The sequence below is a fragment of the Canis lupus genome, chromosome 20 (genome assembly GCF_011100685.1).
Source record: "Canis lupus familiaris isolate Mischka breed German Shepherd chromosome 20, alternate assembly UU_Cfam_GSD_1.0, whole genome shotgun sequence".
Taxonomy (NCBI): domain Eukaryota; kingdom Metazoa; phylum Chordata; class Mammalia; order Carnivora; family Canidae; genus Canis; species Canis lupus.
Window position 1 is genome coordinate 51,287,538 of NC_049241.1, and position 23,692 is coordinate 51,311,229.

The following is a 23,692-nucleotide window of genomic DNA, read 5'->3' on the forward strand; positions in this document are numbered from 1 at the left end:
TCCCATGTAACTCTTGGGTGACCAGGGAGGCAGAATAATCCCCGGCTCTCCTTGTTCCCCAATAGTTATAAAGGAAATGTGTGTTTCCTTATTCTCTTATTGCCACTTGTTTACATTCACTGCTACTTAAATTATCCTTTCCTGCTATAGGAGGGCTACCTGGCTAAAGTCAAATCCCTTTTAAATAAAGATTTATCCTTGGAGAATGGAGCTCATGCTTTCAGTCGGGAAATGAATGGATGTCTAGAAAACGGGAGCCAGACAAGTGGTGAGGACCGCAGAGTGGGAATGGCAGAGGAAAACAAATCCCCTAAACCCGTTTCCAAACTTTGCACGCCCAGAAGAAGCAAGTCTGATGGAGAGACAAAGTGTAAGACCACTTGACTCATTTATTAATCTTGGCGGAGACTAGACGTCCCCTTACGTGGTACCATACTTGGAGCCATAGGTCCCCTGAGGCAGAACCCCCTGGTTTGTTCCTTGTGTATATTTCATAACCAGTGTAGATGTATAGACTTCTTCAGATTCGTTCTTTGACTAAGTATAGAGCATTAGATCCCAAAACATAATTTAAATTGATGATATATAAGGTAACAGGTATTAATACTATTTCTAGGTTATATGCCTACTTGAGCTAAATGTGTAGACTTTTGTAGTCAAAGTAATTCTTGGGAAACTTTGAAAAACCCTTAAGAGCGTGGGACTTGAGGGCAAGTCAGGTTCTTGGCCACTTTATCTTTTGACAATACAAGAGCAGGTTGTTTCCTTCTCTGATTCAGGGTTTGGCCCCTCAAATAAGAGCTCCAATAGCATGGTTCAGCAAACTGGCAGGTGCTAATTGCTATGTTTATCACTACTGTTGTTGGGTAGAACAAGAGGAGGGTACTTCATCTTCAGAACCTGATTCTCTGCACTAGCTTGGTAATGCTAAAGAATTGCACTTTGTGAACTTTTTTATTCATAGTGGCTTTTTTTCCCCCCCTCTAAACAGCTGAAGCTTCTTCATCTAGCCCCAGGATTACAAGGCAAACTACCAGGCAGACCACCATCCTATCTCATTTCGCAAGGGGGTCAGTATATAATGAATTGACAGCCATCTTTTCTTGGGGCAAACTGTTTTTGGTAAACAGGAATGGAATTAATAGGGTATAATTTAGCAATTCTGACTTCCACATTGCATAGGTTTTCATCTTTTTTTTTTTTTTTTTTTTAAGATTTTATTTATTTATTCATGAGAGACAGAGAGAGACAGAGAAAAAGGCCAGAGACACAGGCAGAGGGAGAGGCAGGCTCCATGCAGGGAACCTGACATGGGACTCAATCCCGGGTCTCTAGGATCACACCCTGGGCTGAAGGCAGCACTAAACCGCTGAGCCACCCAAGCTGCCGTAGGTTTTCATCCTGTGGTTTTCTTCATTAAACACTCATGAAGAGCATTTTTCAACACATATTCTTACTCTTCTGGGAATGTTCAAACATATATTGAACTAGCGATGATAGTAAAAGGAACCTCATCCCCACACAAGTACTTGTCACCCAGTTTCAATAGTTATCAGCTAGCCATCTTTTCATCTATACCCCCATACCCCCATAAACTCTTTCCAACTAGATTACTTTGAAGCCTTTCCCAGACATGTCATTTCAGTATATTTCTAGATGATAAAATCTGTGGTGGTGGTGGCTTTTTTGTTGTTGTTGTTGTGGTTTGTTTTTTGTTTTGTTTTGTTTTGTTTTGTTTAGCAATTTTGGCAAAATATGAATAAAATTTATCAGTCTCTTTAAAAAAAAAACATAACTCTAATATTTTTGTACTTTATAAAGCATAATAATTCCTTACTATGAAATCTATAGCCAGTGTTTGTGTTTCCTCATATTTTGGCAGATTGTGTTTACTTGATTTGTTTTCACCCTTTCAAATTATAGATTCCTTTTCTCTTTTCTTGCCATTTATTTGAAGAAATTAGTTCAGTTCTCCAATAGTTTTTCTAGGTCTAGCTGACTGCACCCTTGTGGTGGTTAATTTCTTCCTTGTCTTATGTTTCTTGTAAACTGGTAGTTAGGTCTAGAAGCTTGCTGAGATTCCAGCTTTATTATTTTATGAAATTTTTTTCATAGATGGTGCCATGTCTTTCCATCAGAGGCATATGATATCTCTTCTGTGATGCCAGCAGCTGTTGATTACCATCTAGGTCCATAATTTCTTGGGTTTGCAAAATGGTGATATTTTAACTTGTCACTCAAACATTAAGCTTGAAGCCTTGTTCAGTATCCTGGCAGTGAAGGCATTTCCTTGGAAGGAAGAAGGCATCCATGACCCAAATCTGTCCTAAACAGGCTGCCTTTGGTAGGGAGGAATACAAGTCCTCTCGTGCCTGTTGGAGGTCTAGCGTCTGGCTGAGCTAACGGTTGGCTTTCCTGTTTCTGATAGCCCTGCCAAACGGAAGCCTGAGGAAGAGCCTGACAAAGCAAAATCGGATGACTCTCTTGAAGAAGAAAATGACCAGGTAAGGCTGGCCTTTTTTTTTTTTTTTTTTTTTAAGATTTTATTTATTCATGAGAGAGACAGAGAGGCAGAGACACAGGCAGAGGGAGAAGCAGGCAGAGACACAGGCAGAGGGAGAAGCAGGCTCCATGCAGGGAGCCCGACGTGGAACTCGATCCCAGGTCTCCAGGATCACATCCTGGGCTGAAGGTGGTGCTAAACCGCTGAACCACCAGGGCTGCCCAAGGCTGGCCTTTTTAAGTCCTTCGCTCTGCTGCCTTCTGGTATGTTTGCTGATAGGCCAATTGGAAAGTTGGGACTATCTATAAATGGACTTGAAGTGACCTGAGGAGGTGTTAGGACCTGTCCCAGGCAGTATGAAGTATATCACTGTTAGACCTGAGGGCTCCACAGGCCCCTGCTACTCATGAGGCAGCTCCGTAACTTCAGAGTGTTACCTTCTCTCTCTACCTTCCTACTTCTCTAGCTGACAAGATTGGCAATCAAATGTGACATGTTTAAAGCATTTGCTTCTGTTATCCTAAGCTCCTCTTCCACATTTAACTTGTCTAACAGCAGAGCATTAGGCAGTTGCTATATGTAGTATAATATGCTGCTTAGATCTCTTAGGTTAGAAAAATCAGTGGCTTACTGAGGGTCTTTAATACAGAAAATGTTAATCTCTGGTACTTTCCCTTGTGACTTGAGGGCTAAACCTAGATAATACCAGATGGTTACACATTAATCCCACAGCGGAATCAAAATGAAAATTAGCTATGTAGGTAAGTTGAGGGGAAGTCTCTAGGTTTATGTGTAGGTAGTAAATACCTTAATGCTACTGACAGAGCAAACTACAGATCTTCCTCTTTATGACTGGGTTTCTCAACCATGTGGTTATTGCCTTTTGGGGCCAGATAATCCTTTGCTTGGGGGGAGGTATATCCCTATGTAGAACATACTGACCTCTACGTACTAGATGCCAGTTGTAATCCCTCTCCCCTCTCAACTTGTGACCACCAAAATCATCATCAGATACTGCCAGATTGGGGTGAGGGGTAAAATTGCTCTGGGTAAGAAGCACCGGATTGAGGGCGCAATCAGGTGTCACTGGGCTACCCTTATTGTTGAGGTAGGCTTGCCATCCTGTTGTAAGGCACTGATTCTATTTTTAGAAACTTGATGTTACTCTTTATAACCTTTATTCAGATATTTGTAGTTTAGTTGGGTTACCTACTCTCAAGTGGGGAAACGGAGGCACAGAGGGAACCACTTGTTCAGATCAGTGGCCAAGTCTCTTGTCTCCTAGGAAAAAGCATTATAGGCAGAAGCAGGCTGGCTCTTGTAATATCATAGCTCCTGCCCACATGCACCTGTTTTAAGGGTGGTTTCTTGCACCCTAACCTTTTGGAAGGCTTACATAGCCTTTTTACCTGACTCCTCAAACATACCATTTCACTGGCAGTGTGTACAAGGCCTGGGGGCTTTGTGGATGAAGACTTGTAAAAACACTGTCTGTTCTAATATGCTAGAGTAAGACTTAGTGTACCAAACCAATGGTATCAGATGGTATTGGTCACATAAGTCACCATTCAGAAATAATCTTTCTTTAGTCCGTTTAAAGCTTTGAAAAGGGGCACCTGGGTGGCTGAGTGGTTGAGCATCTGCCTTTGGCTCAGGTCCTGATCCTGGGGTCCTAGGATCAAGTCCACATCAGCAGAGAAGCCTGCTTCTCCCTCTGCCTGTGTCTCTGCCTCTCTCTCTCTGTCTCATAGGAACAAATAAATAAATAAAATCTTAAAAAAAAAAAATCTTTGAAAATTTACTGTTTTAAAAATGGGTATTCTATGTATTTAGTAAAATTTCTTAGTACAAAAGAATGTTTAGTGCATAGCTCTCCCTTCTCCCTGAACTTCCAAAGAGGAGAAAGGATTTATCAGTTTCTTCTATATTGTTTGAGAGAGAGAATATATTAGTATACTAGTTAGTATAAAGCTATATTAGGGGGCAGCCCCGGTGGCTCAGTGGTTTAGCGCCACCTTCAGCCCAGGGTGTGATCCTGGAGACCCGGGATTGAGTCCCATGTCGGGCTCCCTGCATGGAACCTGCTTCTCCCTCTGCCTGTGTCTCTGTGCCTCTCTCTCTCTGTGTCTCTCATGAATAAATAAAATCTTAAAAAAAAAAAAAAAAAAACTATACTAGGGTTCTCTAAAGAAACAACCAATAGACTATAAGATTAATTTTAAGTAATTGGCTCATGCATTTAAGGCTGGCAAGCGTAAAACATGCAGACCGCCCAACAAGCTGAAGACTCCGGGAAGAGCTGATATAGCTCAGGTCTGAAGGCAGAATTTTCGGTATATACATAGACAGATTTTTTTCATGTGTTTCAAATAATAGAATACAATGAGGTTCTGTGTGGCTTACCCAACTTTCTCCAATGATTAACCTCTCCTATAACTGTAATACAGTAGCAAAACCAGGAACTGCCATTGGTACAATCTAGACTTTACTGGTTTTCACACGTATGTTCTCACATGTATGGATTATTGTAACCTCCACCTCAAACAAGGTACAGATCTATTTCATCATCCAAATATTTTTATCCCTTTTTAACATACCTAGATATCCTGGAGATGGCAAATAGTGTGAATTTAGAGAAATGGTACACTAGAGTACTCATCTGAAAGGAGCTGATGTCCAGTTGAGGTTGTTACTCTTCCTTGCTAATGTGAATCTCAAATTACTTTTTTTTTCTTCCTAATGCTAAAGAATTACTGATGGAAGGTGAAGGATCTTTGGATTCTTCTACATAGCCTCACTAGACAAGCTCTGGCACACGGATGTGTACGGGGCCAACTTCTGGGCCTCCCCTTTATTTTGAGGGAGATGGGACATCACTACCAGACTGGTGGCTTCCCAGATCTTTTTCCCCAAAGCCAGACCCTCTGCCATGTTCAACTGTACCAAATGTAGTGAATACTTTCTCATTCATGCTTTTCATTTTGATCTTCTTTGATTCTTGTCTTCCCTTCTCTCCACACAGGAGGAAAAGAGACGGAGAGTTACATCCAGAGAACAGTAAGAATAATTAATATATCTTTTCTGTACAATATGCAATCTTCATTACTGGAATGACTTTTCTGAAGAGTTTTAAAGAGCTTTCTTGTGAGTTACCATGGTGACCATAGATGGCTTAAGAATGCTGAATTTGAGGTCAGACTACTAACCTTCAATTCATGTAGAATTCTTAAAGAATGAATTGAGGGCAACTGGCAGTTGTCAGAACCAGATTTAAAGGTCCTATTATTATTATTTTTTTTTAAAGATTTATTTATTTATGATAGACAGAGAGAGAGAGAGAGGCAGAGACACAGGCAGAGGGAGAAGCAGGCTCCATGCCGGGAGCCCGATGTGGGACTCGATCCCGGGACTCCAGGATTGCGCCCCTGGCCAAAGGCAGATGCTAAACTGCTGAGCCACCCAGGGATCCCCATTTAAAGGTCCTATTAAATATTAAAGTAATATGTGCCTTTCAAGGCTTCTGAGATGAAGATTGCTTTCTTGGGTAGGAAGAGAGGACCTTATGAAAAGCGGTTGCAGGGGAGGAGTTTGGGGGAGTCACCCTTGGGCTGTGTGCTACTTTGCTTGACAGAGGTGCCAGAGCACTCCCTGCAGAAGAACCGGAGAGAGTACAACCTGGAACACACATGGATGAAGAGGAAGAAAGAGAGGAAAAAGTAAAGCCTGATCACATCCAAGTTTGTCAACTGTGCTTTTTATTTTTTTATTTTTTTTAAAGATTTTATTTATTCATTCACGAGAGACACAGAGGCTGAGACACAGGCAGAGGGAGAAGCAGGCTCCATTCAGGGAGCCCGACTTGGGACTCGATCCCGGGTCTCCAGGATCACATCCTGAGCTGAAGGCGGCACTAAACCACTGAGCCACCTGGGCTGCCCTCAACTGTGCTTTTTAATCTTTGAGTCCCCATTTGGTTTTAGGAAGAGAAGGGGGTGGTCACAGGAGTGGGGAGTGTGTAGGAACAAAATGACTTTCTCTTATCAAAATGGACTTGACCTTAGCCAAAATGCTTTTCAAACTTTCTTTGTGGTTCTCTACCTGGACGAGGGTGGGGGGTGGTTATGCAGCTGTAGCGATAAGCACACCATCATTAGGCTTAGGGTCTGCTGGACTTTGTGTTCTTCTATCAGTCACAGAACTTGGGTCCATGTCCTTGCCCATCTGCCTCCTTCCCTCACCAAGTCTTTGTGGAAATCTAATTTTCCATGTGGTGCTAAAATTCTATAGCAACAACATAGCAGATATAAAGTCTTGTTCTTTTTCTTCTTTAAGGATTTTACTTTAGAGACCATGGCAGAGGGGTGGGGGGCAGGGGGCGGGGGCAGAGAGAATCTTTCAAGCCAACTCCATGCTGAGTGTGGAGCCTGACCTGGGGCTTGATCTCACAACCGGAGATCATGACCTGAGCCAAAACTGAGATGGATGCTCAACTGACTGAGCCACCCAGGTACCCCTTTGAGTTGCATTCTTAACTAAGATCAGACCAGATCCCCCTAGGTCTTCCCCAGACCTCCAGTTTCTTTGTAAAATCAGAGTTTAAAGTTCTGTGAAATATGGATGTGCCACTTGACACCACCCCCAGGGAGGGGATCAGAGAGAGAATGGGGGTTTGATACCTGAAGCCTTACCATTAGACAGTACTGACCTGTATGACAAAGGGCTAACCTTTGGCGGGCAATATCAGGTCCTGTTTTGTGTCCTGTTAAGACATTGATTAGCAGTTTCCTACAAACTTGAATGGAGGGTTAGTGCAGTTATTGGGACTAGGGAAGTAGCTAAGATATATGATGATTTTTTTTTTTTTTAAGATTTTATTTATTCATTAGAGACAGAAAGAGAGGCAGAGACACAGGCAGAGGGAGAAGCAGGCTCCATGCAGGGAGCCCGATGTGGAACTCTATCCTGGATCCTGGGACTCCAGGATCATGGGCCAAAGGCAGGCGCTAAACAGCTGAGCCACCCGGTGTCCCGATATATGATAATTTTTGAACCATTTGGTCCTTAAAGCTAGCCTTCAATTGGTCACCTTTCCTATGCTGATACTAGTTAATATTAGACAGCAATTATAGTTAGAACACTTCAAGCTCATTTGAGAACAGACAGTTCTAGTGGACTTGAAGACCAAAGGAGCTTTGTGCTAGATTGAAATTCCTTGTCTGTGGTCAGACTCCCAGTATCTCTTCTAGTAGAATGATCTGTGATGTGTTTCTTCTCTTGTCCCACAAGGGTTGGTGATGTTATCTGGGTGGCTCAGTCAATTAAGTGTCTGACTCTTGGTTTCAGGTCATGATCTCAGGGTCCTGGGATAGAGCCCCTGTGTTGAGCTCCGCACTCGGCATGGAGTCTGCTGGAGCTTATCTCCCTCTCCTTCTGTTCTCCCCTGTTTTCCTTCACATGCTCTTTCTCCCTCTCTCTCTAAAATAAATTAAAAAAAAAAAAATCAGGGCTAAATGAAGGAAAATTAACTAGCTTTTCTTTCCCCCTCCCCCCTTAGGAAGAAAAGAGGCTCAGGAGTCAAACCAAAGAACCGTAAGTATCGTTAACATGCCTTTGTAATTCCTACTGTGAAACTTAATTGCTAAAATAAGTGTTCTGGTGAAAAAAAAAAAAAAAATAGTGGATTTGACAGGGCATTAGGTGTGTAAGTTATACGTGTATGGGAGGTCAGACCACCACAGTGAAAGCTGAGCTCAGTTGATCTCAGCTGATCTTGATCCCAGGCCCTTCCTCAGTGGTATTCATACAGCGAGCAGTTTGTCAGGTGGCATTAAAGGGCATTGAATGAGCAGCTACATTCTTCACTCATAGCTGTGAGGACACGGTATAACAAACTGCCACTAAAGCTCAGTGGCTTAAGACAGCATTTATTTAGCTTACAAGTCTACATCTTGGTGACTGTCTGCTGATCTTGGCCAGGCTTAGTGGGGGTGATGAAGCCTGCCTGGGTGTGCTTTTGCGGCAGTGGCAAAGCATGAGGGCAGAGGTGAAAAGTACTTCAAGCTTCTGTTGACATCCAGTTGGCTAAAGTTAATGTTGAGACTAGGCCTCTGTCTTGGGTGGGCCGAACACCGAAATGGACTGGCAGGGCCGTGAAGGGGAGATACTATGTGAGGTTGGCTTTCCATGGCTGTTGATGCAGATTGCACATCAGACCAGCTTTTGTGAACCTCTGCAGGGTCCACCTCAGGGCCAGACATTTGCCTTCTTCCACTGCAATCAGAATTCCCATCAGGTTACAAGACATCAGTGGAGTGTGTGTGGTGAGGAGTTACTGGTTTTTGTTTTGTTTTAAGCTACTGGTGTGTCAGCAACATTTACATGAAATGTTGATGGCATCTCTGAACATCCTAGGTTCTGAAGTAATAAATGCCCTTCAGGTTTCCTGCAGGGAAGATTTGCCCTTCAGCTGGGAAAGGCGATCCATGTTCTAAGTCCTGGGAGGAGACTATGTATAGTCCTCACTGGGGCTGCTTGCGATGGCGTCAGGCTCCCCGAGCTGATCAGGGTGTGTGCGTTTTGTCTTGTGCGACAGAACGCCTAAACCGAAGTCTAAGGAGGAGCCAGACAGAGAAGGAAGAACTGGACTGCAGGGTGAAATGGATGGAGACGAGAAGGTAAAGACTGAATCTTGGTTTCTTAAATTTCACTTTGCTTCTGTTCCCACTTGGTTGGAACGCATGGTGTGGGGCAGGGCTCTGGGTTCAATCCTGTCCTGCCTATCCATGGGGTGACTCTAAGAAAGTTATGTGATCCCCCTCGTGGGAGTTGGTGGCTGTCTCTGCATGTCTGTTAGCGTTCAGTTGTCTATTTATCCATCCCAGTGGGTAAGGGCCTGTGTGTGTGCCTTGATAAAGGTATGTGTGCATCCAGCTTCTCCATCTCCTCCATGAGAAGGCTTGACCTGTGTCCCCTCAGCCACATCAGGCACACCTGTACTACTTTACTGGCCGCCTAAATACTGAGTCTATGTCTCCCCAGCCTCCCCATTTCAGCTAAGTGGACATATTCAAACTCAAAGACCTTATACATGGAGTAGGGCTGGGCTTTCATAAAAATACAGGGTGGCAAGGTCACCTGCAGGGCAGCCCTGCCACCTGAACTTCAGGGGAGGGGGATTCATGCATAGGGGCTACAGCACAGGAATCTCCAGCTCTTTAAGGGGGATAGTCCCTGTCTAAGAGAAGCTGAATTGGAATAATCCCAGGATTATCTCTCTGGGGTTTTTGTCTGTTGAGATCTAGACAGTAGAGATCGTGGTCACAGACTTGCTAGGTCTTGAACTTCCTTACTTCAGACCTGGTTGGCAATCAACATCCCTTCTTGTTCTGTGGCATTTGACCCATTTAGTGTTGCCTCTAAGCTTGCTCTACCATCTTGTCTCACCTTTTCTGTCCAGATACTGGTTATCTTACTGTCAGTGCTTGGCTGGAATCCCTTTCTAGGCCCGCTAAAGAGATCTTAGTGGTGGTGTCAGACCACCCTTCTCTGCAGACGGAAATGGCAGGAGCTCATGCCTCATGGTAGAAAGGAACGGAAGGATCACACATTTGACCTTCCCTAATATTGTTAGCTTCTCTTTTTTAATAACTCCACTAATAGACTTGTTATTCTATGAAAATGAGCTCAATAAATTAGAATGTAAGCTCAGAAGATGCTAGATTATCTGTGTATAACAAGGAGTTAGTGATGGTGTTGGGAATTCTTTTATTTCTTAATTTTCCATGCTAGGGATTCCTGGGTGGCTCAGTGGTTGAGCCCCTGCCTTTGGCCCAAGGCATGATCCTGGAGTCCCAGATCGAGTCCTGCATCGGGCTCCAGGCATGGAGCCTGCTTCTCCCTCCTCCTGTGTCTCTGCCTCTCTCTCTCTCTCTCTCTAGGTCTATCATGAATGAATAAATAAATAAATCTTTAAAAAGAAAAAAAATTTCCATGCTAGATGGCTAAGTTTTGTGTGTGTGTGTGTTTTGTTTTGTTTTGTTTTTTTTCCTGCTGTCTAATGCCAGTGTGACCTCTTCATTTCTGACCAGATTGATAGGTGGAATGACAGGCATTTTGGCGAACATAAGCTAAATGACTGTAATACTCCCTTTTACAATGAGCTTTCCTGGGGCTGGGTTGGCAAATGATGGCCCAAATTTGGCCCTCTGCTCATTTTTATAAATTCCGTTGGAACACTGCTGTGCTTTTTCACTTACGTATTGTCTCTGGCTGCTTTTATGCTATAATGACGGGGTTGGTACTTGCACCGTAGCATGGGGCTTACAAAATCTGAAAAGGTTTGTTTTCTGGCTCTCTATAGAAACCGTTTGCCAACTCCTAGTCAATTCTGTTTTGTAGGAGGTAGGGAATGGAGTTAAAAACTGGAAGTATCGGGCAGCCTGGGTGGCGCAGCGGTTTGGTACCGCCTTCAGCCTGGGGCGTGATCCTGGAGACCTGGGATCGAGTCCCACGTGGGGCTCCCTACGTGGAGCCTGCTTCTGTCTCTGCCTTTCTCTCTCTGTGTGTCTCATGAATAAATAAAATCTTAAAAAACAAAACAAAACAAAAAAAAACTGGAAGTCTCGTCTCTACCCTGTAGACCCGCCTAGATTTTCCTGTCTTGTTTTCCAGTTCCAGAGTGCTGCAGTCATTAACAGATACTTGCAGTTTGGTCTTGTTCTTTTCTCAGAAACTAATTTTCCCCCCCCCTCTCTCTCCTCCTCTGCTTTACCCTCTTAGGATGAAAAGAGACCCAGAAGTCAACCCAAAGATCTGTAAGTGGTTGAAATGCTTGTGCCTCTGTGCTGTCCTTTGAGTAATTTTCGTTATTGTTCTAGAGATCTGTGATGATGTAGAGATTTACTGGGAGATGCTGCTACTCTTGGAAGATTGGATCTGTTTGGGCAGGGTTGGATGAGAAATTAAACTGGGCTTCATCCTTACCCCTTAGCCTCTGCCACTTGGGTAGCCGTCCCATCCTGCATAGTCTCGTGTATCTCTTAGCTCCCAGCACTTCTCATTTGGCTCGTATCGGAAGGGTCATGGGGCGCTTCTGCGCAGGGCTGCCTTTTTAGGGTTACCACAACTTATCAATGTTGCTTTTAGAACTGCCATGACAAGGGACTTTCTTTATTGTATAGGAAGAATCTGTTGCCCAGGTATATCCTGAGTATTTTGCTTTTCAAAAGGGGGCAGTAATTTGTTATTTTTGACGTGAGTTGGCAATATGGTTATTCTGAGCAAATATTTGGCATGTATTGGTTAACTTAACAGAGCTGCCAAGCGGAGACCTGAAGAGAAAGAACCTGAAAGAGTAAAACCACAAGTTTCTGAGGAAAAAGATGAGGATGAAAAGGTAAGCTCTTGTTTTTTAGTCCTACTGTTTTCTACATTTCAAAGTGATTTTTTTTTTTTTTTTTTTTGGAAGGTAACTTTTTATTATGGAAGCATTTTCATGCATACCCCAAAGTAGGCAGAATAAGGTAGCAACCCCTCGGATTTTCATCCACCTATAGCAGCTCTCAGCTCATGGTCCAGAGTTTGGATCAGTCCCTCCCCATTCTCCCAGCCTCGCTCACCTCTGGATGATGCTGAACAAATCCCAGGTGTATTACTGAAATCCTTATAGAAGAACTACCTGTAAGAGAAAATGACTCTTTAAATATCACAAGATCACCGTTAACACAATGCCCAGGTCTAGTCTGTTCAAATTTCCCTGCCTATGAGAAAAATAGTGGAGACTGAATCAGGATCCAAACGAGGTCTGTACAGTGAATTTGGTTGGTATTTGCCCTGTCTCATCCAGAGTTTTGCTCCCTCCTCTTCCTTGCAGTTCATAGCAGGAACTGGCTTACCTGTAGAATTTCTGGATTTTGTTTTTTTGTTGTTTGCACCCCTCTTGTGTTAAATGTCTCTCCAGCCCTATCTCCTATAGACTGATGGTTAGGTCTGGGGGCTTAACCAGAAGCAGGCCCTTTGTTTCCCAATGGACTTCTGAGGTGATGCCAGGTGCTTCCTGTTGTGTCATACCAGAAGGCACAGATATCTATTTATGGTTTTAAGACTGATCACTGGGCCGAAGTGCTGCCGCTTGATACATCCTTTATAAAGTCCCTCTTGGCTTTTCACTTGCTGTTTCTAACAGTCATTGCCTAAATCTATGTCACTGGGAGTTGCAAAGGGGTGATAGTCCAGTTCTCTCATTCCTTCATTTACCCAAAAGAATTCTAGAAATAAGTTTCCCTTTTCTTTATGGTGGCCTGAGCAGACTAATATAATACCATAATCTGGGTGGTTTAAACGAGAGATGTGTACTTTTTTATGGTTTTAGAGATCGAAAGTTTAAAATAAAAGTGCCGGCAGGGTTAGTTTGTGATGAGGCCTTTCTTCCCCGTTGCTGACCACAACCTTCTCACCATGTCCTCACAAGCTCTTCTCTGTGTGAGTGGAGGGAGAGTTGTGAGCCTGATATCTCTCCTTAGAAGGACGCCAGTCCTATTGGACTAGGGCCTACCCTTAGGACTACCCTTACAACCTTGGTCACCTCATTAAAAGCCTCTTCTCCAAATATAGTTACATTCTGGGTTAGGGCTTCAGTGTGAAATTCAGAGGGACTGAATTCATTCCATAGCACCCTTCATCAGCTGTTGACTTGTGAGGTACTGCTTGTGCAAGAAAGCTAAACATTTACTTTTATCTTTTTCATTTAATTTTTTAAAAAGCTTTTGAGAGAGTGAGTTGCATGCACATGTGGAGAAGGGGGAGGAGCAGAGGCAGAGGGAGAAGCAGGCTCCCCGCTGAGCAGGGAGCCTGATGTAGGCCTCAATCCCAGGAGCCTGGGATCATGACCTGAGCCAAAGGCAGATGCCTAACTGACTGAGCCACCCGGGTGCCCCTAAATATCTTTTTTCAATGCTCTGTTAGGAGTCTTTTAAGGAAGGCTTTTGTTAGAAGAATTTTGAATATAAGACTTTATATACTGCAGATGGCTCAGGTCTCACTGGTCCTTTTGACTGCCTTCCTCCTTGCCTCTGACTAAGTTTTGTGATAACCATGTATATTAAATTCTGAAGCCTTATTCAGATGTAAATCACTTTCGTACCCTCTTTTGTTCTCTGTTTAGGAAGAGAAGAGGCGCAAAACTACATCCAAAGAACCGTAAGAACTTATTTTTGTCTTGGTATAAAGCAGGTCATATTAAAATTCTGGTTCTAGAAAGAAAAGTAAAGGGGTTTTTAGTGAATTACTGGAGCAGCCTTAGCTTATCTTTGTATCTGATTGGATCTGTGAGCTCAGGACCAAAACCCTCCAATTCTATGTGAGGCAGGTCCCCTCCACGTGGTAAAGGGACACTGAGGAACCAGCTTGTTCTGGAGGCAGCAGCTGATGCTCATCTGTGTTGGTAGATTAGGTGTAGCTTTGGTAGATTCTTACACATTCTGATTGATTTAAAAACCCAAACAATCTTGTTCTTTATTCTCAGAAATGAGAAAAAAATGGCTCGAACCAAAACAGTAGTGTCCTCCAAGGTAAAGCTACAGTGGGAAGTAAAGCGGGGCTCCAGCGCTGGTGGGGTTGCCTAGAGCTGGTCCTCTGAGTACTGTCTGTGTCCATGCCCCCAGACCCATCCTCTACGGTGTGTGCAGTGTGGACAGTACCTGGATGATGCCGAACTAAAGTATGAACAGCATCCTCCTGACGCAGTAAGTCCCGACTCTACTCGCAGCCCTTTATTCCCTGCCTCTTCCTCTGCCTAATGCTCCAATGTCTCTCAGGTGGATGAGCCACAGTTGTTGACAAATGAGAAGCTCTCCATCTTCGATGCTAATGAGTCTGGCTTTGAGAGTTATGAGGCTCTTCCCCAACACAAACTGACCTGCTTCAGGTAATAGATACATTCCTGCTCTTTGTAATAGAGCACTTCCCTGACGATGCTGAAGTTCTAGTGAAGTTGTTTGTTTTCTTTTTGGTTTTTCCCCTTCCCTCTATCCTAGTGAAGTTCTAGCTCCTAACCTATAGCATTTCTTAAGTTGTTGACCCTTCATAGATAACCACAAAGATGGTAGGGAGTGTAGTATAGCTTTGCTGTGTAGTTTGTTAAAACTATACGTGTTTAATCTTCAGTCTGCATACACCCTGAGGTTTGTTCATTCAAATGAGGGCTAGCCACCTGCCAGGTGCTGATCTAGTTGTTAGAGCATTGTAGGTCCCTGCTTTCATGCAGGCAGAAACAAAGTTATGCCTGTCAGGTAGTAATAGCTACGACAGATGTGACAAGCGTGGTAGGTGAGCAGAGTGGGGGTGAGAGAAAGAATGTGTTTAGAATGGAGGGCAAGGGACTTGAGCAGAGCCCTTCCTGGCATAGAGAATAAGCCGAGGGGATAGCTGGGGAAGGAGGACTCCCCGCCCCCACCCCCACCCCCACACACACACACCCGGACCCTGGAGGGGGTAGGGAATAGCAGGTATAAAGGCTCTGAGGTGGAGTGGACTCCTATTAGCATGAAAGACTCAGTGATGAGGCTGGTGTGGTTGGAGTTGATGGAGCAGGAGTTGATGGAGCCAGGGAGGGGGTTAGATCCTGCAGGACCTTTCAGGCTGTGGTAGTGACCCCTGAGTTTTCTAGTGAAGGTCCTGGCATCTGGACTGTGCCTTTGGCAAGGCTCAAACAAGCCTTTGAGTACACAGAGTCTCCGTGTTCTTCAGCACCCTCCGTTCAGCAACTTCTCACTGGGGCTGCAGTTATTCTGAGGCTTTCTTTGTGGGAAATAGCTTGACTCCAGGACTAGCCCATGGTTTCTTTTAGGCTTTGGCAGGTGCTTTACCCCTTCCTGTGGAGAATGGTGGGAGTGGAGTGCCTTTGCCATAACTATTGTGGTCCTCAGGTGGGCATCCTTTCCGTAACAGCCCTGCCTTACAGCAGGTTAGAGGTTCTCTTGCCCTCAGACAAGATCCCCAGTCCATTTCTTCTGCAGCACATTTCATGCTTTCTGTGGCTGGTGGTTGGCTGTATCTCCCTCTCTGACATGATCAGGATCCTGATCTGTATCAGGATGCTGTCCATCTGCCAGTGATCCTCAGGGCGTGGCCCAAACCTCTGCCAGGGAAATATGCTATATTGACATAGCTGATGTTCATGCCCTCATGCCTCCCTATTGAGTTTCTCAGCAGAGAGGCTTGGGAAAGGACCCAGGAGCCAGGGCTGCTGTAGTCAGGAATGTCAGAGCTTGGGATCTCTTGGCTTCCTCCTTGAGAGAGGGTCTGCTGTGGACTCCTTCCTGTAGGGTAAGGAGGTGGCACTAAAGACACCCTTTGCAGGGCTAATGTTCTTTCTCACATCAGGCCACTTGAGCCAGACTCCGAGTTATTTAGGGACTCTGCTAACCTCTGGTACTGAGGCTGAAAGTGGCAAATGGAAACAAGTCAAGAGCAGGGTCCATATGAACTAGTGTCCTGTCCCTGCCTGAGGCTTAGAATTTCTCCCTGATACCACCTCTACCAACATGGCCCATAGATACCTTATCAGGCTGGGCACTATAGCCTCCTCTTCTGTAGGTCTGCAATATCCTGTTCTCCCTTGATATATGTCCAAGTATCCCAGTGGACTTTAAGTCCAGAGCTATGACCCAAGTCTGTCTGTCATGCCTGGCAAGTAGTAGGGAAATTCAACTCAAGGTATTCATGTTTGCATTTTCTTTTTTAAAGATTTTATTTATTCATGAGAGAGACGGGGCTGGGGGCAGAGACACAGGCAGAGGGAGAAGCATCGGGCTCCCTGTATGGAGCCTGCTTCTCCCTCTGCCTGTGTCTCTGCCTCTCTCTATATGTCTCTCATGAATAAATGAAGTCTTTTAAAAAGGGGAAAAAAATAAGTTGAGGATTCATGGGGATCCCTGGGTGGCTCAGCAGTTTGGCACCTGCCTTTGGCCTAGGGCAAGATCCTGGAGTCCTGGGATCGAGTCCCGCATTGGGTTCCCTGCGTGGATCCTGTTTCTCCCTCTGCCTGTCTCTGCCTCTCTCTCTCTCTCTCTCTCTCTCTCTCTCTCTCATGAATAAATAAAGACTTAAAAAAAAAAAAAATTCAGTGTGGCCTACCTGGGCCTCTGAGGGATGGGATGGTACCTCTGGTGCAGAAGGTAGTCTTTGAGGCCGGTGTGAACAGAAAGAACCCTCCCCTCCCCCTGCAGCCTGATTTCATGTTCTTAAGTTTGACATTTGGGTGGTAGGACCGCAGGTACCCTTAAACTCAAGATTTAGCCCTCCCACATGATGCAGAAGCCTGTCCTTCCCATATCTTTGTATTTCTTTCATGCTATTATGTAATACGCTCTATTGAGTTTTTTTTTTTTTATTGAGGTGAAACTCTGTAATGTTAACTGTGTTTGAAATATCATGAATGGATAAATGCAGAGAAACAGAGTGGGGATTCCCAGGGGCAGGGATAGAACAGGAAGTAGTAGTCCCACATCAGGCTCCCTGCATGGAGCCTGCTTCTCCCTCTGCCTGTGTCTGTCTCTCTCATGAATAAATAAATAAAATCTTGGGCAGCTCAGGGCATGATCCTGGAGATCCGGGATCGAGTCCCATGTCAGGCTCCCTGCATGGAGCCTGCTTCTCCCTCTGCCTGTGTCTCTGCCTCTCTCTCGCTCTCTCTCTCTCTCTCTCTGTCTCTCGTGAAGAGAGAGAGAGAGCGAGAGAGAGATAGAGAGATTGAGAGGCAGAGACGCAGGCAGAAGGAGAAGCAGGCTCCATGCAGGGAGCCCAATGCGGGACTCTATCCCGGGTGTCCAAGATCACGCCCCAGGCTGACGGCAGACGCTAAACCGCTGAGCCACCCGGGCTGCCCAAATAAATAAAATCTTAAATTTTAAAAAGGAAGTAGTATCTGTTTACTGGAGAGGTGGTTTTCTCTGGGGCAATGAAAACGTTCGGGAGCTAGATGGAGGTGATGGTTGGACAACTCTAAGTGGAATATGTCTGAGAAACCAGTGTTTCTGTTAGCAGTGTGCCGAGGGAAGATGTAGTGAGTTGTTCCCTTATGAGGTTCCGTGTCCTCTTGCTGATAAGACTTGCTGATCTCCTGGTGTCACCCTTGTAGACACCTAGGTCTGCAGACATCCAGGTCCTCTTGATGCATGGGTGGGAGAATCGGGTGGAACTCTTTGGGTGAGGACACTGCTGTTCTGGTGTTCTAGATCAGCAACTGAAAAGGTAAGTGTCTAGGACTTGCACCTGGTCCCATCTCCTTAAGTCTGAACTTAACTCTATATTTCTTCTACTTTCCTTCACTGGCTGGCTGGTAACCACTCTCTATTGCCTGCCTAGTGTGTACTGTAAGCGTGGTCACCTGTGCCCAATCGACACTGGCCTCATTGAGAAGAATGTTGAACTCTTCTTTTCCGGTTATGCAAAACCAATATATGATGATGACCCATCTCTTGAAGGTAAGTAGAACGTTCCAGGTTATGTTTGGGACAGAGATCTTAAAGCTTACCTACAAAGCAGTACCTAGCTGGAACTACTGCCTCTTAAAAGTTAGGACTTTAGACGGCTGTGGGCAGCTATTTTCATACTTTTGTTCAGGTGGCTCTGAGGAATGCCCCCTTTGGCTGACAGGAGATGTCAGCTAGGGGGCACTCAGTGACAGTGGCCCTTCTGGGGTTTGAAATGTGAGACCTAGCTCTTGTTCATGTCTTTTCAGGAAACTTTTTTTTCTTATCTTAGGTGGTGTTAATGGCAAAAATCTTGGCCCCATAAATGAATGGTGGATCACTGGCTTTGATGGAGGTGAAAAGGCGCTCATTGGCTTCAGCACTTGTAAGTATGTGGCCAGTTGTGGACTGTACTAGAATCTGAAGGGGGCCTTCATTCCTGTCTTCCATGGAGCTTGGTTGGGCTCTGGTGGGATGCCTCAGGCTCCCATGAACAGATTTGGCTAACTTGTGACTGTGTCAGGAACTATGTCATGTTCCATTAGGATGTCTTTTCTAGAGTTATAACTGGCTTTGGACCTGACTTTCCAATTAGAAGAGCAGGTCCTATTCTTATAGTTCAAACCGAGACTAAATTCCAAAAATAAAAGATGAGCCAAAATAAGATCACTTGGCCAGTGTCCTATTCTCTAGCCATCCTTTCTTTTTAAGATTTTATTTATGGGGGCCTGGGTAGCTCAGTGGTTGAGCATCTGCCTTTGGCTCAGGTCATGATCCTGGAGTCCTGGGATTGAGTCCCGTATCGGGTTCCTTGCATGGAGCCTGCTTTTCCCTCTACCTATGTCTCTGCCCCTCTCTCTAGGTGTCTCTCATGAGTAAATTACTTTAAAAAATCTCAAAGATTTTAAAAAACTTACCTCTATACCCAGCATGGGGTTTGAACTCCTAACCCTGAGATTGAGATGTATGCTCCAATGAGTGAGCCAGCCAGCACCCCTGTTGTCTTCTCTAGCTGTTTTAGGCCACTTCTGATGAGTTAACTCTGAATGTACTTTGCATTTTGTTGACTTTTGCATATGGAATGACTTAGACGGTTGTTTAGACTATTGTCTTCATAGACTCCTCCCTGCCTTTTGGCCATTCTCAGCTGCCATTGGATTCAAACCACTTATTTTATTTTGAAATATCTGTTTACTTCAGCTTTTGCCGAATACATTCTGATGGATCCCAACCCAGAGTATGCACCGCTGTTTAGTGTGATGCAGGAGAAGATCTACATAAGTAAGATTGTGGTTGAGTTCCTGCAGAGCAACCCAGACTCAACCTATGAAGACTTGATCAATAAAATTGAGGTGAGAGGTTCAGTGTCTCTGTAAACTAGCATCCATGTCTATTTAAATGCACTGTAGATATTGTTAGAAAATTCACATGTAAAATGAGAAACCATTTCTCAGTTTGATTAGAACAGTTTTACTGAAGCCTAAGAGAAACTTCTGATGTTTTTCTTAAAGACCACCGTTCCTCCTTCTGTGCTCAACCTGAATCGATTTACAGAGGATTCTCTCCTTCGACATGCCCAGTTTGTGGTAGAACAAGTAGAGAGTTATGATGAGGCTGGGGACAGTGATGAGCAGCCCATTTTTCTGACACCCTGCATGAGAGACCTGATCAAGTTGGCTGGGGTCACCCTAGGAAAAAGGTAAGGATGCAGCAGGAATAAAACTGAAGACATGAGACCAGAGAAGGTAGAGTGTCCTGGCCACTCTTTCCCAGCCTGCTAACATGATGGAAACCTCTGTCCCAGGCGAGCTGAAAGACGTCAGACCATCGGGCATTCTGCCAAAGAGAAGGACAAAGGCCCCACTAAAGCCACCACTACCAAGCTGGTGTACCAGATCTTTGACACTTTCTTCGCAGAGCAAATTGAAAAGGATGACAAAGAAGACAAGGAAAATGCCTTCAAACGGCGGCGGTGTGGCGTCTGTGAGGTAATCTCACCTGGGCTCCCTATATAATATGAAGAACTTCTTTCTTTCTTCTGGCTTAAGACTCTCACTGCCCAAATATCCTCCCTAAAACAGAATCTGGGAGAAAGTTATGGGTCAGGGGGGAGGAACTGCATGCCTCACAGGAGAAACAGATTGACTAGATAGCTGTGGGAAGAGGTGTGCCTGGGCACTTTGCTATTAATGCCCCTGTCACTAGAGAGCCCGGCCTCCTGGGTGCCATTTGTTCCGTTTGGATCACACTGTGTCTAGAAGCCTTGGTGAGTGCAGAGGAAGGGATTACCCCACAAAGATGCTGCTGCCTCGGATTGGGAGGACATCCTTCCAGGAGCCTGCCTTGTCTCATGGTATAACTTTCCTGGAAAAGTAGACACCCTATCCAAAATGGATTTCGAAGCCTTTTTCTTTAAGCCCTCTCTTCCTTGAATTCTTATATTTACTTCACTCCGGATTAGGGAGATTAATTTCTCCAGTCACCTAGAGATGAGCTGTTTCAGTATCTACTATAGGCCTACCTTGTCTTCGTATTTTGCAGATACTACATTTTGGAGAGAGTTTTTGTGTGTATTTGGGGAGAGGGTTCAGTTTGTGGCAACCCTGCATTGAGCAAGTCTATTGGTGCCATTTTTCCAACAGCATTTGCTCATTTTTAGTTTCTTACATTTTGATAATTTTAAAGATTTTTATTCATGAGAGACAGACGGAGAGACAGGGAGAGGGAGAGACAGGGAGAGGGAGAGACAGGGAGAGGGAGAGACAGGGAGAGGGAGAGACAGGGAGAGGGAGAGACAGGGAGAGGGAGAGACAGGGAGAGGGAGAGACGGACACGCACGCACAGCGAGAGAGAGAGACACGCACGCACAGCGAGAGAGAGAGACACGCACGCACAGCGAGAGAGAGAGACACGCACGCACAGCGAGAGAGAGAGACACGCACGCACAGCGAGAGAGAGACACGCACGCACAGCGAGAGAGAGAGACACGCACGCACAGCGAGAGAGAGAGACACGCACGCACAGCGAGAGAGAGAGACACGCACGCACAGCGAGAGAGAGACACGCACGCACAGCGAGAGAGAGAGACACGCACGCACAGCGAGAGAGAGAGACACGCACGCACAGCGAGAGAGACACGCACGCACAGCGAGAGAGAGAGACACGCACGCACAGCGAGAGAGAGAGACACGCACGCACAGCGAGAGAGAGAGGCACGCACGCACAGCGAGAGAGAGAGGCACGCACGCACAGCGAGAGAGACACGCACGCACGCACAGCGAGAGAGACACGCACGCACGCACAGCGAGAGAGACACGCACGCACGCACGCACAGCGAGAGAGACACGCACGCACGCACAGCGAGAGAGACACGCACGCACGCACCCAGAGACAGAGACACGCACGCACGCACAGCGAGAGAGAGACACGCACGCACGCACCCAGAGACAGACAGAGACACGCACGCGCAGAGACAGAGAGACAGAGAGAGAGACAGAGAGACACGCACGCACAGAGACAGAGAGACAGAGAGAGACAGAGAGACACGCACGCACAGAGACAGAGAGACAGAGAGAGACAGAGAGACACGCACGCACAGAGACCGAGAGAGAGAGAGAGAGGCAGAGAGACACGCACGCACAGAGACCGAGAGAGAGAGAGAGGCAGAGAGACACGCACGCACAGAGACCGAGAGAGAGAGGCAGAGAGACACGCACGCACAGAGACCGAGAGAGAGAGGCAGAGAGACACGCACGCACAGAGACCGAGAGAGAGAGGCAGAGAGACACGCACGCACAGAGACCGAGAGAGCGAGGCAGAGAGACACGCACACACACGTACGCACAGAGACCGAGAGAGCGAGGCAGAGAGACACGCACACACACACACGCACGCACACAGACCGAGAGAGAGAGAGAGAGGCAGAGAGAGACACACACACACACACGCACGCACACACAGACCGAGAGAGAGAGAGAGAGAGAGAGAGAGGCAGACAGACACACACACACACACACAGAGACCGAGAGAGAGAGAGAGAGAGAGAGAGAGAGAGAGAGAGGCAGACAGACACACACACACACACACACACACACACAGAGACCGAGAGAGAGAGAGAGGCAGAGACATAGGCAGAGGGAGAAGCAGGCTCCATGCAGGGAACCTGATGTGGGACTCAATCCCGGGTCTCCAGAATCATGCCCTGAGCCAAAGGCAGGTGCTAAACCACTGAGCCACCCAGGGATCCCTAAGAATTTTTAGATTTTATTTATTCATTCATGAGAGAGACAGAGAGGGAGGCAGAGACTTAGGCAGAGGGAGAAGCAGGCTCCATGCAGGGAGCCCGATGTGGGACTCGATCCCAAGACCCTGGGATCATGCATGACCTGAGCCGAAGGTAGATGCTCAACCACTGAGCCACCCAGGAGTCCCAGCAATAAAGAATTTTTATTTTATTTTATTTTATTTTATTTTATTTTATTTTTTTATTTTTATTTTTATTTTATTTTTATTTTTTTATGATAGTCACAGAGAGAGAGAGAGAGAGAGGCAGAGACACAGGCAGAGGGAGGAGCAGGCTCCATGCACCGGGAGCCCGATGTGGGATTCGATCCCGGGTCTCCAGGATCGCGCCCTGGGCCAAAGGCAGGCGCCAAACCGCTGCGCCACCCAGGGATCCCTATTTTATTTTTATTTAAAGATTTCATTTATTCATGAGAGACAAGAGAGAGAAAGAGAGAGTGAGAGAGAGAGAGAGAGAGAGAGAGAGAGAGGTGGAGACACAGGCAGAGGGAGAAGCAGGCTCCATGCAGGGAGCCCGATGTGGGGCTCGATCCCAGGACTCCAGGATCACACCCTGGGCCAAAGGCAGGTGCCAAACTGCTGAGCCACTCAGGGATCCCCAATAAAGATTTTTTTTTTAAGATTTTTATTTATTTATTCATGAGAGACCGAGAGAGGCAGAGACACAGGCAGAGAGAGAAGCAGGCTCCATGCAGGGAGCCCAATGTGGGGACTCAATCCTGGGACTCCAGGATCACGTCCTGGGCCAAAGGCAGGCGCTAAACCACTAAGCCACCCAGAGATCCCTCCAATAAAGAATTTTTAAATTAAAGAATAGATATATACGTATATATACACACACACATATATCTTTTTTTAAAAGACCTATAGCGGGATCCCTGGGTGGCGCAGTGGTTTGGCGCCTGCCTTTGGCTCAGGGCGTGATCCTGGAGACCCGGGATCGAATCCCACGTCAGGCTCCTGGTGCATGGAGCCTGCTTCTCCCTCTGCCTGTGTCTCTGCCTCTCTCTCTCTCTCTCTGTGACTGTCATAAAAAAAAAAAAAAAAAAAAAGACCTATAGCTATTTAATAACACATTTAACAAACTATAGTGTAAACATAGTTTTCCTATGCACTTGGAAATAAAAAAAAATCATTTGGCTCGTGTTACTGTGGTGACCTGGAACTGAACCTGTAGTATTGAGGTCTGTCTGTATTTGACTTATTTTGGACAAAAACTTAAATGCAAAAATACCACAGCTGCCTTTAGAACCTGTGGTCACAGTGTTTGCTGGACTCTTTTTTTCCTTTTGTTTCATTAATAGGAATTTACATGTTCTGGGATCCCTGGGTGGCGCAGCAGTTTGGCGCCTGCCTTTGGCCCAGGGCGCGATCCTGGAGACCCGGGATCGAATCCCACGTCAGGCTCCCGGTGCAT

At 45.7% G+C, this 23,692-nt stretch overlaps 1 protein-coding gene across 4 annotated transcripts in view; it reads left to right on the forward strand.

The window, feature by feature from the left end:
• The window catches only part of DNMT1 (DNA methyltransferase 1), a 56,281-nt gene that overhangs the window by 17,862 nt on the left and 14,727 nt on the right, over positions 1-23,692 (forward strand). For 3 of the 4 annotated variants that reach the window (XM_038567349.1, XM_038567347.1, XM_038567348.1), the window contains exons 4-21: positions 151-370; positions 992-1,070; positions 2,429-2,504; positions 5,526-5,560; positions 6,135-6,219; positions 8,058-8,092; positions 9,096-9,177; positions 11,282-11,316; positions 11,816-11,897; positions 13,665-13,699; positions 14,025-14,070; positions 14,164-14,244; positions 14,317-14,426; positions 17,867-17,985; positions 18,266-18,358; positions 19,174-19,325; positions 19,485-19,672; positions 19,778-19,961. In XM_038567349.1, coding sequence (XP_038423277.1) covers positions 151-370; positions 992-1,070; positions 2,429-2,504; positions 5,526-5,560; positions 6,135-6,219; positions 8,058-8,092; positions 9,096-9,177; positions 11,282-11,316; positions 11,816-11,897; positions 13,665-13,699; positions 14,025-14,070; positions 14,164-14,244; positions 14,317-14,426; positions 17,867-17,985; positions 18,266-18,358; positions 19,174-19,325; positions 19,485-19,672; positions 19,778-19,961 — 1,737 coding nt within the window. Of the gene's footprint in view, positions 1-150; positions 371-991; positions 1,071-2,428; positions 2,505-5,525; positions 5,561-5,754; positions 5,780-6,134; positions 6,220-8,057; positions 8,093-9,095; positions 9,178-11,281; positions 11,317-11,815; positions 11,898-13,664; positions 13,700-14,024; positions 14,071-14,163; positions 14,245-14,316; positions 14,427-17,866; positions 17,986-18,265; positions 18,359-19,173; positions 19,326-19,484; positions 19,673-19,777; positions 19,962-23,692 lie in introns of those variants that run through there. The other variant, XM_038567350.1, reaches the window with a different exon arrangement.